At 39.1% G+C, this 16,132-nt stretch overlaps 1 protein-coding gene across 16 annotated transcripts in view; it reads left to right on the top strand.

Annotated features, from left to right (window-relative positions):
- BICD1 (BICD cargo adaptor 1) overlaps positions 1-16,132 on the top strand; it is a 247,226-nt gene that overhangs the window by 174,204 nt on the left and 56,890 nt on the right. For all 16 annotated transcript variants that reach the window (XR_014803655.1, XR_014803653.1, XR_014803654.1 and 13 more), the window contains exon 4: positions 8,088-8,513. Coding sequence is in view for 7 of the 16 variants with exons in the window: in XM_005664004.4 (XP_005664061.1) it covers positions 8,088-8,513 (426 nt within the window). In the remaining 9 variants the exon portion in view is untranslated. The remainder of the gene's footprint in view (positions 1-8,087; positions 8,514-16,132) is intronic.

The following is a 16,132-nucleotide window of genomic DNA, read 5'->3' as shown; positions in this document are numbered from 1 at the left end:
TTTAGGACAGTATTAGGTATTCTTGAAATACTGCCAAGGTATCCTATGAGTATTCATTAGCCCAGATGCCATTTCTGTGGGAATTTGTTCTACTAGTCTGGCTGATTACTGTTTATGATTTACCCATTGCCCTCCCACCAGTAATTGAAATGTGGAAATCAAATGCTTAACTCGGAAGTTTGAACAACAACAAAATGTATACATCTTTCTAATTTTGTTTTCTAGATGTAATATGGTAGGCATTTTCCCAATTAAATGCCTAATTAATTAATTAGAAATCATTTTCTCACAAAAGGCCATTCTGGCTTATTTCCTAACAGATGGGTGCACTGTAATGTCCCAAGTCTCTCCCAATTAAGGAAATGTTGGGGTTGTTTCTGTTTTTTTTTTTTTCCTTACTGTTGGCTTTTTATTTATAGGATTTAGCATCTATCATAGCTCTCTTTCCAATTAATGAAGTCTTAAGTATAGTATTTTATGTACGAATGCCACAGATTATTTTCTAAGACATGACAATGGCTGGCTTTCAATATAAAAATTGGTCTGAATGTTGCTTTGTACTGAAGCTTCCTACATAAAGTATACTCCTTGCTCCAGCCTGGTTTGAGGTTTCTCTAAATAGCAATGCTACTAGTGTTGTAAAATGCTTATTAGTTCAAAGAACTAGAAGATCCTCTTCTGAATTTCCATTTTTCTTTTAAATATTTAATGATTCTTTCTTTTCCTTTTTCTTTTTTCTTTTCTTTTTTTGCCTTTTTTTTTTTTTTTTTTTTTTGCTTTTTGCATATGGAAGTTCCCAGGCTAGGGGTCGAATCAGAGCTACAGCTGCCAGCCTATGTATGCCACAGCCACAGCAACACTGGATCCCCGACACACTGAGTGAGGCTAGGGATCGAACCTGCATCCTCATGGATACTAGTCAGATTCATTTCCACTGCATCACAATGGGAACTCCCTGATTATTTCTATAAAACTGTTTAAATTAGCACTTCTTACTCCCTATCTAACTTCTATATGTTAGTTTTTTTCTATCTCTCATCACTACAGTATAACACTCAATACAGGGCCTGGCCCACAGTAGGCATTAAATAAACACTTGCTGAAAGAACCAATAAAGCTTTTTTCTTTATCTTACATTCACAATTCAACTTAGAGAGGAAACTAAAATGTTATGATTATTATAATTAACCATACCAATTTTTATTTCTGATCTTAAATATGACATATGTGGGAACATCAAAGAGTTGACTCTGAAAACTTTCACCACATCGCTCTGTGCGCTGATTTGTTTCTGTGTCTAAAATAAAATCAGATCCAACCTTTGAAATACTTTTTATACCTTTATACTTTTTCAAACCAAAATACCTGAAAGAAGTGCAGTAAGCAGCAACAGCCATAAGAAGTCAATTGTTGATATCAACAGAAAAACCTGTTGATGAAAAAAAGCTGTTTATTAGACCTCTTGCAGTAAGATGTTGCCTCAACAGAACCTTAGTAGTGTCGCAAAATGAAATCTAAAGGGTAAGGATGTTCATAGGATTTGAGGATCTGGACTGGATACTTTTAAGGTAGGTCTTGCATGGTGGGAAACTGGTTGGAGTAGACAGAGTTTATAACATACTAGCTTTTTTGTTTTGGATCTTTTTTGTATTTTTAGGGCCATACCCACAGCATATGGAGGTTCCCAGGCTTGGGGTTGAATCAGAGCTGTAGCTGCTGGCCTACGCCACAGCCATAGCAGCACGGGATCTGAGCCACGTCTGCAACCTACACCATAGCTCATGGCAATGCTGGATCCTTAACACACTGAGCAAGGCCAAGGATCAAACCCACTAGTCCTCATGGATACTAGTTGGGTTCGTTAACCATTGAGCCATGACGTGAACTCTGCATAAAAGCTTTGAGTTGAGAGCTACAACAAAGTGACTCTTGATGAGAGTCTTGAGAAAGCTGTTTTAGTTGAGTCTCATCTTCCAGGAGCAGGTATTTCCCATGATCAGCTAAGTTTTTTGTGCTTCATACTGGCACCAGTATTGGTTAACATAGGGGCAGGACATTTTGCATGGACCCAATATTACTTAACATAGGACAGGAAATCATGTTAGTTTCCATTTTAGATATGGGAGAAATAATAAAGTTCATGTCCCTAATATCTCACATAATGAGCTAAGGCACTCAAGATTTGTTATCCGAGCATTGAAAACCCTAGTTTTCAATTAACAAATTAATCATATTTTTATTATGAAGAACATTTCCTCTAGGGATATATTTCTATAGCAAGTAATAATATCATAAGAGACCCTGGGATCAATTTAGTTTGATTTCATTTAACCAGTATTTCAGGGGTAGTTTTCTATGAGGCCATGTACTTTCTTAAGGACAAAAGACATGGTCACTGGGACAAAGACCTTTCAGTCCCAATAGGGAAGGCAGGTCATAAACTCAGCCATCTATGAAATTGAATATTAAAGCTATGTGTTAGGTTGGCAACACAGGCCCAGATTCAGATCTTTAGAGTTCCTAAACTCTGAAAAAAAAGTAATGGTACTTATCTTCAACCTTCATGTAGTTAAAAATAGAGGACTTGGAGTTGCTGCTGTGGTATAGAGTGTTAAGGATCTGGCATTGCCACAGCTGGGGCACAGGTCACAGCTGCGTCTTGGATTTGATCCCTGGCCCAGGAAATTCCACATGCTGTTGCTGTGGCCAAAAAAGAAAAAACAAATAGAGTTACATAACTGTGAAGTTGCTCTAAGGAATCCCAACAAAGTACTGATTTTTCTCATGATGACTACTTTGATGCCATCTTTAAAATATCAAATACCTTTTTTTTTTTTTTTTTTTTTTTTCCTTTTTTAGGGCCACACATGTGGCATATGGAAGTTTCCAGGCTAGGGGTTGAATCAGAGCTACAGCTGCCAGCCTACATCACAGCCACAGCAGGATCCAGGCTGAATCTACAACTTACATTACAGCTTATGGCAACACTGGATTCTTAACCCACTGAGGGATTGAATGCATATCATCATGGATACTAGTTGGGTTCATAACCACTGAACCACAGCAGGAACTCCTGAAACACCAATTTTTAAGTGCCTTCTCATTCTGTTTCTTGGTGCCTCTATTTTCCTAACTCTGTAATCATTATGATACAGCTTTACAATGATGGTACAAGAAAGGAGTCATCTGTTTGTTTGAAGGTCAACAAAGATTTTGTTTAGGATCAGAGTCTACTTGGGTCTTGAAGGATGAGTAAGTTTTCTAGATAACATCCTTTGCCTAGGCAGAGAAGCATGAAACAGCTAAGTAGGAGTATGAACCAAATTTGAGTGGAATGAGTGAAGCTGCCCAGATAGAAAGAAATCATGTCTTAGGGAAAGTCTACTATCAATTAAATAAAAATTACAGGATAAAAAAAACTACAATGCAAACTAAGTTAATGTCTTGACCTTCAGGTATATGGAAGTTCCCAGACCAGGGATCAAATGTGAGCTACAGCCGTGACCTACACCACAGCTGTGGCAATGCTGGGTCCTTAACCCACTCTACCACAGAGGGAACTCCAGTAAATTTTTTCTCTAAAGGGCTAGATAGTAAATATATTAGGTTTTGCAAGCCATAGACAATAAATATGTAAGCAAAATAGTGTGACTGTGTTCGAATAAAACTTTGTTTATAGGAGTTCCCATTGTAGCACAGCGGCAATGAATCCAACTAGTATCCTTGAGGACATGGGTTTGATCTCTGGCCTCGCTCAGTGGGTTAAGGATCCAGTGTTGCTGTGAGCTGTGGTGTAGGCCGGCAGCTGCAGCTTCAATTTGACCCCGAGCCTGGAACTTCCATATACCTTGGGTGTGGCCCTACAAGGAAAAAAAAAAAAAAAAAACAAGACAACTTTGTTTACAAAACTAGGCTGTCAGCTGCATTTGGTCCAGAGGACACAGGAATGTTTGCCAATGCCTGGTCTAAGCCATCAGTCCATCAAAGATTACAGAATAGAAGTTCTACATTGCAAACTAAATTAATATCTGCGTATGTAAGTTATCATATAATCTTTGGCCAGTCAGCCGATTAGTTGAAATACTAGGAAAAATTGGCAAGTCCGTGTCCCAGTTTGTCCCAGGAGAGAAAAGGTGAAGGTCAAGAGGAAGATGACTTTACCTGGAAGAAACCATGACGCAAGGAAACAGATTCTACTATCGCAAGCAGTTTCATGATTTGACTCTTTGGAGTGTCCTGGACATGTGAAATTCCACTGATCTTGTCCAGTGGGGATTACTGATTGTCCGTCAGTAACCATTGTTCTCTTCTTCCGGTATATTATCCAATTTTTTAATGGGGCCTAAGGCTACTGAGAGTAAAGACTACATTCTTCACCTTCTTGGCAACTAGTACTAGCCAATGGCATATGAAGGGAAATAATGTGGCCAGCTTTTGAAACAGGTCCTTAAAGGGAGAGCGTGTACTCCTTACTTTGTCCCACTGTTTGAAACGTGAGTGAGAAGTCAGGCCACCATAGATCACGTGGGCTGGGGTAGGAAGCAGTGCAACAGGATAGAAGGACCTTGGTTTTTGAATGACCTCAGGGAACAGAGATTTTATACTGGCCCTCCATTCTGTTACATTAGAGAGAAACGAATTTCTACCTCAACTAAATTGCTTTTGTTTAGGTGTCTGTTACATCAGCTAAACCTACACCCTAACTAAACCTATATCAAAACTTTTATCTTAAACTTTGCAAGACAAGCCATTGCATTGAGATTATATGAAGAAGGGTAGGGGTGCAGGGAGAATTAGAAATATGTGAACATAATCACGGTCTATGATCTCTATCCTTTAGTTCTGGGTTTTTTGGGGTTTTCTTGTTTTTTTGTCTTTTTAGGGCTGCATTTGAGGCATATGGAGGTTCCCAGGCTAGGGGTCTAATCGGAGCTGAAGCCGATGGCCTACACCACAGCCACAGCAACACCAGATCCGAGCCACGTCTTCAACCTACGCCACAGCTCACAGCAATGCGGGATACTTAACCCCCTGAGTGAGGCTGGGGATCAAACCTGCGACCTCATGGATACTAGTCAGATTCATTTCTGCTGCTCCACGACAGGAACTCCTCTATCCTTTAGTTTTTAAAATCTTTTACAAATACAAGTTTAAAGTAATATAAATACTAAAATATATTTAAAACTAAACATATAGTTTATATTAGTACCTAATATAATCAATATCGTTATTTTTTTCTAATTTTTTCATTCACAGTTTATTCAACAAATTTTTTTCTTTTTTGTCTTTTTAGGGCTTCACCCAGGGCATATGGAAGTTCCCAGGCTAGGGGTTGAATTGGAGCTACAGTTGCCAGCCTACACCACAGCCACAAGAACACCGGATCCCTGACACACTGAGCGAGACCAGGATCGAACTCACATCCTCATGGATACTAGTCGGATTTGTCTCTGCTTTGCCACAGCGGGAACTCCCAGCAAATGCTTATTAAGAGCAGAATTCTTTTGAAACACTCTGAAGGAATATTGAAGCACTATGGGGGACACAGTGCATAAAAGTATTTCCTATAAATAGTCATGGAGATGAAATATTTATTAAAAGGTGGCATGTTGTAAGAGCCATGGAAAAGGCCCCAAGGAAGGCACATGGTCTCAGAGTGGAGATCTCTTCAACCTGTGGACCTTCACAGCCAACAGGGTGTCTGAACAGACTCTTATTTGGTTGTAATTCAAAAGAGTATTATGTTGATAATAATAAATATTTTTTTCTTAAAAATCACCTTTAGGAGTTCCTGTCATGGCTCAGTGGTTAACGAATCCGACTGGGAACCATGACATTGCAGGTTCGGTCCCTGCCCTTGCTCAGTGGGTTAAGGATCCGGTGTTGCCGTGAGCTGTGGTGTAGGTTGCAGACGCGGCTTGGATCCCAAGTTGCTGTGGCTCTGGTGTAGGCCAGTGGCTACAGCTCTGATTCGACCCCTAGCCTGGGAACCTCCATATGCCGAGGGAGCGGCCCCAGAAAAAGCAAAAAGACAAAAAAAAAAAAAAAAAGTTACCTTTATTCTCTCCACTAAAGAACAACTGTTATTAGCATTTCATTAAATTTTCATTTGCTCTCATATTGGGTACTTGAAAATAACACATTATCCTTTTTCACTCAAAGTTATATGCATTTCCTTTGTAATTCCAGACCTGCAGTTGACATCGTTTTCGTTTTTTGGTTTTCGATATCGTTTTTGATAACTAGTTTTCTATCATGTTCAAGGGATTATGGCTATGTTTTTAGAAAAAAAAGATTATCTCTTGGTGTTCCCTGCTGGCCTAGTGGTCAAGGATCTGCCATTTTCACTGCTGTGGCTCAGGTCACTGCTGTGTCGTGGATGCGATCCCTGGCCCAGGAACTTCTGCATGCCACAGGTGAGGCCAATAAATAAGTAAATAAATAAATCCAGCTTTGGGGGTGGTGGTGGATGGAAATATAGATGAAAGAGTAGCCAGGGCCTGATGATTGTTGAAGCTGGGGGTCCACTGAACTCTTCTTGTTACTTGGGTATTTTTACATTACCCACAATAAAAAGTTGTGGTTTTTTGTTTTTGTTTTTTATTTTTATTTTTTGTTTATTATTATTATTATTATTATTATTTGTCTTTTTGCCTTTTCTTGGGTCTCTCCTGCGGCATATGGAGGTTCCCAGGCTAGAGGTCGAATCGGAGCTGTAGCCGCCGGCCTACGCCAGAGCCACAGCAACGCAGGATCCGAGCCGCGTCTGCAACCTACACCACAGCTCATGGCAACACCAGATCGTTAACCCACTGAGCAAGGGCAGGGATCGAACCCGCAACCTCATGGTTCCTAATCGGATTCGTTAACCACTGCGACACGACGGGAACTCCTGTTTTTGTTTTTTAAAGAAAAACGTTATGTGATTGTATCAGTGTACGGTGGATTTAGATTATTGTTCTTCTGTGTCTCCCTCTGCCATGTAACCTGGCAGTGCCCTAGAAGGAGAGAGTAAATTGGTCAGCTCTATTGCCCTTGGTCTTGGTCGTGTGACTCTCTCTGACCAATGGAATATTAGCAGATATGGCAGAGCACAGATTTCAGACATGCTTCCTTGGTTTGACTAATCCCTTTACCTTCCTGTATCACAATGAGAAAATCATGCCCTGAGAAGCATGACCCTTCAGTTTTGTTCTAAAAAAGATGTGCAGGAGACCTGAACACAGTCTGAAGCCTGAAGCCTGAAGCCGAGCTGCCAGAGCCAGCACATGGGGATCTTTCCTTCAGCTTTGGTTGTGTAAGATGCTTCTGTCATTTTCCGGTTGGTTCTCTCTGAGAATTGTTCCACATGTAGTTGTATTTTTGGGGGGCGGTTGGGGGGGGTGAGTTCAATGCCCTCCTGCTCCACCATTTTGACCTACTTTCATGTATTGTTTTGTTTTGGCGTAATTGGTACTGTTACTCCAGATTCAGTCCTTAAGCACACAAAGTTTGTTTTCTTTTTCCTTTTCTTTTTCTTGGCTGTGCCCATGGCATGCAGAAATTCCTGGGCCAGGGATTGAACCTACACCACAGCTGTACAGTGACAATGCCAATTCCAGTTCCACCAAGGAACTCCTGTCTTTGCTTTCTTATCTTACTCTCTAACATATTTTGAGATTATGTTCTTATTGTCATCTTTTAACTAACTTAGCCCTGAGTATAAAATTTCCTCATTGTTAATAATTAGATAAAACAAAGTAATAGTGATGATTAAAAAATCTTTTCTTGGATTGTGAATATTCTGATAAACTATTACCAAAAAAAAAATCTTGATTTAACAGGCAAACAGTGCCCCCTTTTGACCACTGGACCCCATAAAAGAAATCCTAAGAGATTTTACATCTCTGCTAGGAATTGAATTTATGTGTATGGATATATAATATCTAACAAAACCATCCTGTGTTACCTTAATGGTGCATACACCATGTGCTTTTGCTTTGTAGACTTTTAATTTTTTAAATTTTAAGTCCACTGGAGTGTTTAATGGCAGTTTTGTAAGACCCAAATTTTAGTTTTATCAATCTTCTTTATCCTATCTGATTCAGGTTGAATATGAAGGCTTAAAGCATGAGATTAAGCGATTTGAGGAGGAGACAGTACTGCTGAACAGCCAGCTGGAGGATGCCATCCGTTTGAAAGAGATCGCTGAGCACCAACTGGAAGAAGCCCTTGAGACCTTAAAAAATGAAAGGGAGCAGAAGAACAGCCTGCGGAAGGAGCTCTCCCAGTACATCACCCTCAATGATAACCATATCAGCATCTCAGTCGATGGACTCAAGTTTGCTGAGGATGGGAGTGAACCAAACAACGATGACAAAATGAACGGGCATATTCACGGGCCCCTTGTGAAACTGAATGGAGACTATCGGACTCCCACTTTAAGGAAAGGAGAGTCTCTGCACCCTGTTTCTGACTTATTCAGTGAGCTGAACATTTCAGAAATACAGAAATTGAAGCAGCAACTTATGCAGGTATGAATTTGTTGAAGGCTGTCAGAGTGGATATTTTGCATGTGGTGGGATTTCTTACAACATCTTAGTTATTGATTATTTTTTAAAATATTGTTTCTTTAGTAACTTTGAACGGACAGTATATTAGGAAGACACAACAAAATAGACGTTGAAGAAAAAAATTCTCATTTGCATTGCCTTACGAAATTCATCTCTTAGAGCCACAAATTAAATGGCAATCAGATGTGAAGGGAGAAAAGAGAATCTTGATGCATTTCTGGTGAGAGAATTCAAAAGTTTGATATTCAAGAGAAATGAACAAAATGAAGTTTTCCATCACAAGCAACTCTAAGTATAGCTTCAAGATTAATGGTTACACTTTGCAGTGATACCTTAAGCTTTAAAAAACAGGAAGGACATTCCATATACAAACTAGCCAGGATATCATATGATTAAAAATATAGAACAGGTACAAATTTGAAACCAAGGAGTTCTTATTCCTTCATGGAGTAGGCCTTACATTTTTAGCATCTTCAAATCAAAATGTCTTATGGAGAGTCCTGACCTTGAGGCTTATCTCACTGTGAAATGGTTTTCTAGTCTCTTGCCTCCCAGCCAAACCTTAATCCAGTAATAATGGAAATGTCTGAGGAACAGCATCCCACTACCACCATCACCTGAGGACTTATTGTTGGGCTCCCCATAAATCTGCTGAGCCAGGAATCTGGTTCAACGAGAAGCTTGTTGGGTGATGATCCTGAGGCTTATTCTTCAGTCTGTTATCCCCTTGGATAAAGCTGGTAATTAGAGATTTAAGACTCTAGCAATCACTTACTTTTATGGCAAACAGGACTTATAATTTTCTACTGACTGAAAATGTAATTAGCAGAAATAAATGAGATCAGAGAGCTAATGAAATTATTATTAGGTTTATTTGTAATACTGTATCGAAAGTTAACATATTTTTTTCACATTTAATTTTACCTGCCCAGTGCTTTTGGCTGCTGAAAGAAAATTAGTGAGAATTTGTTTTCTCAATGTTCAATTTGAATGAAGGTAAGAGGGAATGGCCACTGGAAGAAAATTAATTTCATATAGACTTACCTGACTGCAAAGTCTAGTTCTGTGTAGATAATACTTTTCTATGGCTTTTTGCTTGGCATACATGAATACAATCAGGTAGAAAACATATTTCCTTATCAAAAAATTTATGTGACATATATTTATAAGAATTTATGCCCCCAAATTGAATAGAATTAATATAAAATTTTTCTTAAACTATCATGTTGGTTGCTTTAGTATAAAAAATTGGCAGGTTGACCTTTTTGTTTCTTTTTATTTTGGTGGCAGTGTGGAAGATATTAGGAAGCGGAGTTTTCAGTGTAAAATAGCTCTAGTTTTCAACCAGGTCAGCTAGCTATTGGTTGAAAGCTCAGAGCTGTTCTCAGTTTTAATCCTAAATGTAGTCTGAGCTGGGTTATACAAAAGTCCAAAAGAGAGGAGTAGTCAAATAAAAAGAATGAATGGTGGAGAACAAGTTTTCAGCAAGAGAGTGGTTCTCAGTGGGAACCACCTTGCAGCCTTTGGGATGGGACTGGTCCTTGTTGTCCGTCTGGAGGTTTAGAATCTCTGGTCCCACAGAAAAGAAAATTATGGACTTGGAGAAAAGACTTATGGCTGACCGATGGGAGAGGGAGGGAGTGGCAGGGATCAGGAGCTTGGGGTTATCAGATACAACTTGGAATAGATTTACAAGGAGATCCTCCTGAGTAGCATTGAGAATTATGTCTAGATACTCATATTGCGACAGAACAAAGGGTGGGAAAAAAAATGTATACATGTAAGAGTAACTTGACCCCCATGCTGTACAGTGGGAAATAAATAAATAAATAAATAAATAAAAGAATCTCTGGTCCCAATCCATTAAATGCTAGTTACATCTCCTCATAGATGTGGTGACCGAAAATGCCCCACACATTTCAAATGTTCCAAGGGTCAACCTCTAGTTGAGAATCCTTAGAGGGACAGCACTTTACTCTGCCATAAAATGGGGATCCATTATACCTTCTTCAAAGTGCCACAAAGGTTTAGGAGTTAATGTACATAGAGTACTTAGAACAGGGCCGAGCACATGGTAAATGCTCAGTAATTAGGAACTCATCACAATTTCGACTCCTTTAATTTGTTAAGCACTCTGTTTACTTAGCTATTATTAATATCATTAACTGTTACTATTGGATGATTAGCTGAAGAATAGCCATCTCAGATGGGAATAATGTGGTCACTGGTAGGACTATAGAAAGGTGACAGTTAAGTCTCAGGGTGTGGGATAGTCTGCAAAGGGATAGTCACTTAGCGAAAAGTTAGCGTGAGAAAAATTTGGCTGAATAAACCTTCCCTCCATATATGAAAAAACTGTGTACCTCCAATCTTTCATTAGCACCTCGTTAGTGCTAACAGTTTGTAAAGGTATAGAGGGGCACACGTAGGGCCTTATGTCCCAAAGTTTGCTCCTAATTTAGTTGCTAAAACAAGACTCAACACAGGAAGGGCTTTTCAATTTCCAACCTCACACCAGGAACACTAGCTTCTAATTTTATTGCAGGCAAGGTAACCTTCTATTTTCTTGTAACCAACATTTTTTGTAAGAGTATATCTCATTTAAACCGTTGGATACAAGTATAGCCTGATTTCTTTATAATCTGTTTTTCCTTAGTTATGTGTACCCTTGAGTTTAATTAATTAATTAATTAATTAATTTTTTTGGTCTTTCTGCCTTTTCTGGGGCCACTCCCTCGGCATATGGAGGTTCCCAGGCTAGGGGTCTAATCAGAGCTATAGCCACCGGCCTATGCCAGAGCCACAGCAATGTGGGATTCAAGCCACGTCTGCCACCTACACCACAGCTCACGGCAACGCTGGATCCTTAACCCACTGAGCAAGGCCAGGGACCAAACCCGCAACCTCATCGTTCCTAGTCGGATTCGTTAACCACTGAGCCACAACAGGAACTCCCCTTGAGTTTAATTTAAATAAATTATGAAAACATTAAAGGATACATTGCCTAGAAGTTACTGCAGTTGGTATTGATTGGTGAGCCTTGAAAATAAAAAGGTAATTCTAATAAACAATACTCGCCCACATTGTGTGCATATACTGCGTTAGTTCCACTGTTCTGGACCTTCTGAGAGGCAATAAGGTACACTTTCAGGAGTTCCCACTGTGGCGCAATGGGATCCGCACTGTCTTGGAAGTGCTGAGATTCAGGTTCAATCCCTAGCCTGGCACAGTAGGTTAAGGATCCAGCATTGCTGCAGCATTGACCAAAGTCACAACTGTGGCTCAGATTTGATCCCTGGCCCTGGACATCCGTATGCTGTGGGGCAGCCAAAATAGAAAAAAAAAGAAAGTGCACTTGCACTATGGTTATCTGAAATGCTTGGGGCCAGAAGTGTTTTGAAATTGAATATTCAGGATTTCCTGTGGTGGCTCAGAGGTAATGAGCTCAACTAGTATCCATAGTATCCATGAGGACTCAGGTTCAATCCCTGACCTTGCTCAGTGGGTAAAGGACCTCGTGTTGCTGTGAGCTGCAGTGTAGGCTATAGAACACAGCTTGGATCTGGTGTTGCTGTGACTGTGACATAGGCCAGTGGTTACGGCTCCGATTCAACCCCTAGCCTGGGTGGCTCAGGGGCAGCCCTAAAAAGGAAAAAAGAAAGAAAGAAAGAAAGAAAGAAATTGGATATTCAGAATGTAGAGATTGCAGGGGTGGAGAAAATTTTCCCTCTTCCCTTCTAGGTTCTTTGGCTGGTCTAATAATTAAATGAAGACAGATTAACAAGAGAAATACAAATTTAATTTTCATGTATTAGGGGGACAAAGGCAGGATGTACCAGGGAATATGCAACTTTTAGAATTTTCTTTCTTAGGATTAAAGAAACCCTTTGAAAAGAGCATTCCTGAGTCAAAGCCTATTGGTATTTTCTTATCTTAGGAGATTCTATCCATGCATGTAAATTATGTTTTCCCATCTATAGGTATTTATATAACCTGGTTCCAAAAAAAAAAAAAAAGCAACAAACCTGTTTCTGCCTTGGGTAATAGGAATGTTGGGTGAATGGCTTCACTTCTCTAAGGTGCATTTATGAAGGGAAGGTAATAAATTAGCCCAATCACTAGTCTCTGTGATACCCTGGTTGGAATTAGAAAAAAATATATATATGTATATGTAGGTCCCATTCTTCAAGATATTATACTGCCATCTGCTGGAAAATGGTAGTAATAAATATAAAAATCTACACTGACTACAATTTAACTAGTGCCTCCTGGAGTGGGCTGGCCCTCAAAACTCAGTTTTTTTAGGTAGATAATTGACATTTTCCAGTGACAAGGACCTTAATTAGTTTTATTAGAATGAAAATAAGTAGATCCTGCCTGGGGACACTAAATAAATTACATAATCTATTTAAAGGAGTCTCTATGCAAAAAAATAATAAAAATTTAAAAAAATTAAAATAAAGGAGTCCCTATGCTTGTGCTAAAATTTCTACCTTTGATAAATAGCCTCTGTTTAACTTCATATCACAAAGAGTCAAACAAAGCGGGAGAAAACTCTGGATCCTTTTCTTCATTACAGTATTGGCTATATAAACTTACATGCAATGTGAGAAAACAGTAATATTTCTGTAAAACTAAAATTTATGTTTTGTTGTATCCTTGTGAATGTGGAAGAAATAAAGACCCATTTTGTGTTTAGATACACTCTTATTTAAGGCAATTTTATTTTTCCTATAGTGATGGTCCCGTAAGACCCCATAAGAGTTCAAATGATCCCATGAGAGTTCAAAGCAACTTATATATATACTTGCTTAATTGGTGGGTGCTTATAACGACTGTGAAGTAGATAGTGTTGATCCCCATTTTATAGATAGGGAAACTGAGAAATATGTTATGTCATTTGCTCAAAGTCAAAAACCTAGGAGATGGAGTTGCTACACATAGAGAGTCAAGTAAGTCAAATCTGTGCTTAACAAAGACTCACAGAATATTTGTGAGGTGAAATTAATTTAGAAAAGGTTGGTCAGTTCCTGGTTTTTAAAACTTAACATGACAAATGTAATTTCCTAGGACAAAATTGATAACTTAAGTTGTTAATCTATTATACACTTACAGTTAAAAATTACCTTTATAAGCTTTAGCAAACACATTTCTCAAAAGTCTTACTTCTTTTAAAAAACTATCAGTAGGGGTGGTTGGGGAGCTTGGGGTTAATATATACAAACTATTGCCTTTGGATCTCATGGGTTAGCCATGAGATTCTGCTCTGTAGCACTGGGAACTATGTCTAGTCACTTATGATGGAACATGATAATGTGCAAAAATAGAATGTGTACATGTATGTGTAACTGGGTCACCATGCTGTACAGTAGGGGAAAAAAAACTGTATTGAGGCAATAACAATTAAAAAAATAAAATAAAAGTAATGGCACAGCTAAAAAAGAAAGGAAAAAAATAAACTATCAGTAAACATAAAAAGAGCATTTATAGTCGAACAACAATGGATGAGTCTATGTAGTTTTTTTTTTTTTTAAGGGCTTTATTTTTATTTATTTATTTATTTATTTAGTCTTTTTGCTATTTCTTGGGCCACTCCCGTGGCATATGGAGATTCCCAGGCTAGGGGTCGAATCGGAGCTGTAGCCACCAGCCTACACCAGAGCCACAGCAACACAGGATCCGAGCCGTGTCTGCAACCTACACCACAGCTCACAGCAATGCCGGATCGTTAAACCACTGAGCAAGGCCAGGGACCGAACCTGCAACCTCATGGTTCCTAGTCGGATTCGTTAACCACTGCGCCACGACGGGAACTCCATTATGTAGTTATTTTTAAGAACAACTTTCTGTAAATAATTCACATGCAATCCACCCATTTAAAGGATATAATTTAATGTTTCTTAGTGTAGTTATGGAGTTGTGCAATCACAATCACAGTCAACGGTAGGACTTTTTTCTTTTTGTTTTTTGGGTTTTTTTGTCTTTTGTCTTTTTAGGGCCACACCCACAGCACATGGAGGCTCCCAGGCTAGGGGTTGAATCAGAGCTGCAGCTGCTAACCTACACCACAGCCAGATCAACTCAGGATCTGAGCCATGTTGTGACCTACACCACAGCTCACGGCAATGCCAGATCTTTAACCCACTGAGCAAGGCCAGGGATCGAACCCACAATCTCATGGATGCTAATCAGGTTCGTTTCCACTGAGCCACGACAGGAACTCTGGACATTTCCATTACGCCAAAAAGAAACCATGTACCCACTAGCAGCCACTCCAACCCTAGGCAACCACTAATCTACTTTCTGTCTCAACAGATTTGTCTGTTCTGGACATTTCATATAAATGGAATCACACACTATGTGCTCTTTTGTGTCTGGCTTTTATCACTTAGCATAATGTATTCATTCATATTGAAACATATATTAGTACTTCATTTATTTTTATTGCCAAATTATGCCAAACCTATTATATGGGTATCCCACATTTTATCCACTTATCAGTGATGGACATTTGAGTTGTTTCCACTTTTCGGTTATTATGAATAATGCTGTTATGAACATTCATGTACAAGTTTTAATTCTCTTGGGTGCATACCTTGGAGTGGAGTTTCTGGGTCATATGGTAACTGAGGAACTGCTAGACTGCTTTCAAAGCAACTGCACTGTTTTACATCTCTGCCAGCGAAGTATGAGGATTCTCATTTCTCTACCTCCTCACAAACACTTATTTGCCTCTTGACCATAGCCTAATTGCACTGGCTAGAACTTTGCGTACAATATTGAATAAAAGCGGGAACAATTGTTTTTTGTTGGGTTCCTAAATCTAGGAGGAAAACATTCACCATTAAGTATGTTTTTGGTAGGTATTTTATAGATGCCCCGTATCAGACTGAGGAAGTTCTCTTCTCTTTCTAGGTTGCTGTCTGTTTTTATCATAAAGGGGTATTGAATTTTATCACATGCTTTTTCTGAATATATTGAGATAATCATGTGGTTTTGGTGTACTGTTACTTCAGGGTATTATATGTATTGCTTTTGGTATTGCAATCCTAGAATAAACCTCACTTGGTCATGTTATCTAATCCTTTTTTAGATGTGGCTGAATTTAGTTTGCTAGGAGTTTGTTTAAGATTTTTGTGTCTATATTCATAAGAGATACTGGTCCGTAGGGTTTTGGTTTTTCTTTCTTTCTTTCTTTCTTTTTTTTTTTTTTTTTTTTTGGTCTTTTGTCTTTTTAGGGCCACACCCTCGGCATATGGAGGTTCCCAGGCTACGGGTCGAATGGGAGCTGTAGCTGCTGGCCTACACCAGAGCCACAGCAACGCAGGATCCGAGCCACGTCTGCAACCTACACCACAGCTCACAGCAGCACCAGATCCTTAACCCATTGAGCAAGGCCAGGGATCAAACCTGTATCCTCATGGGTGCTAGTCAGATTCGTTTTCCGCTGAGCCACGATGGGAACTCTGTAGTTTTCTTATAATATCTTTCTCTGCTTTTGGTATCAGAGTAATAACTGGCCTCATAGAATGACTTGAAAAGGGTCCTTCCTCTTCTTTTTTTTTTTTTTTTTTTTTTTT

The sequence above is a fragment of the Sus scrofa genome, chromosome 5, assembly GCF_054392235.1.
Source record: "Sus scrofa isolate SSC_HxYL_T2T_F1_AM1 chromosome 5, Sscrofa_HxYL_maternal_Yorkshire_Landrace_v2.0, whole genome shotgun sequence".
Lineage (NCBI taxonomy): Eukaryota > Metazoa > Chordata > Mammalia > Artiodactyla > Suidae > Sus > Sus scrofa.
The sequence above is the reverse complement of the archived record's forward strand: the minus strand, read 5'-3'. Positions and strand labels throughout refer to the sequence as shown.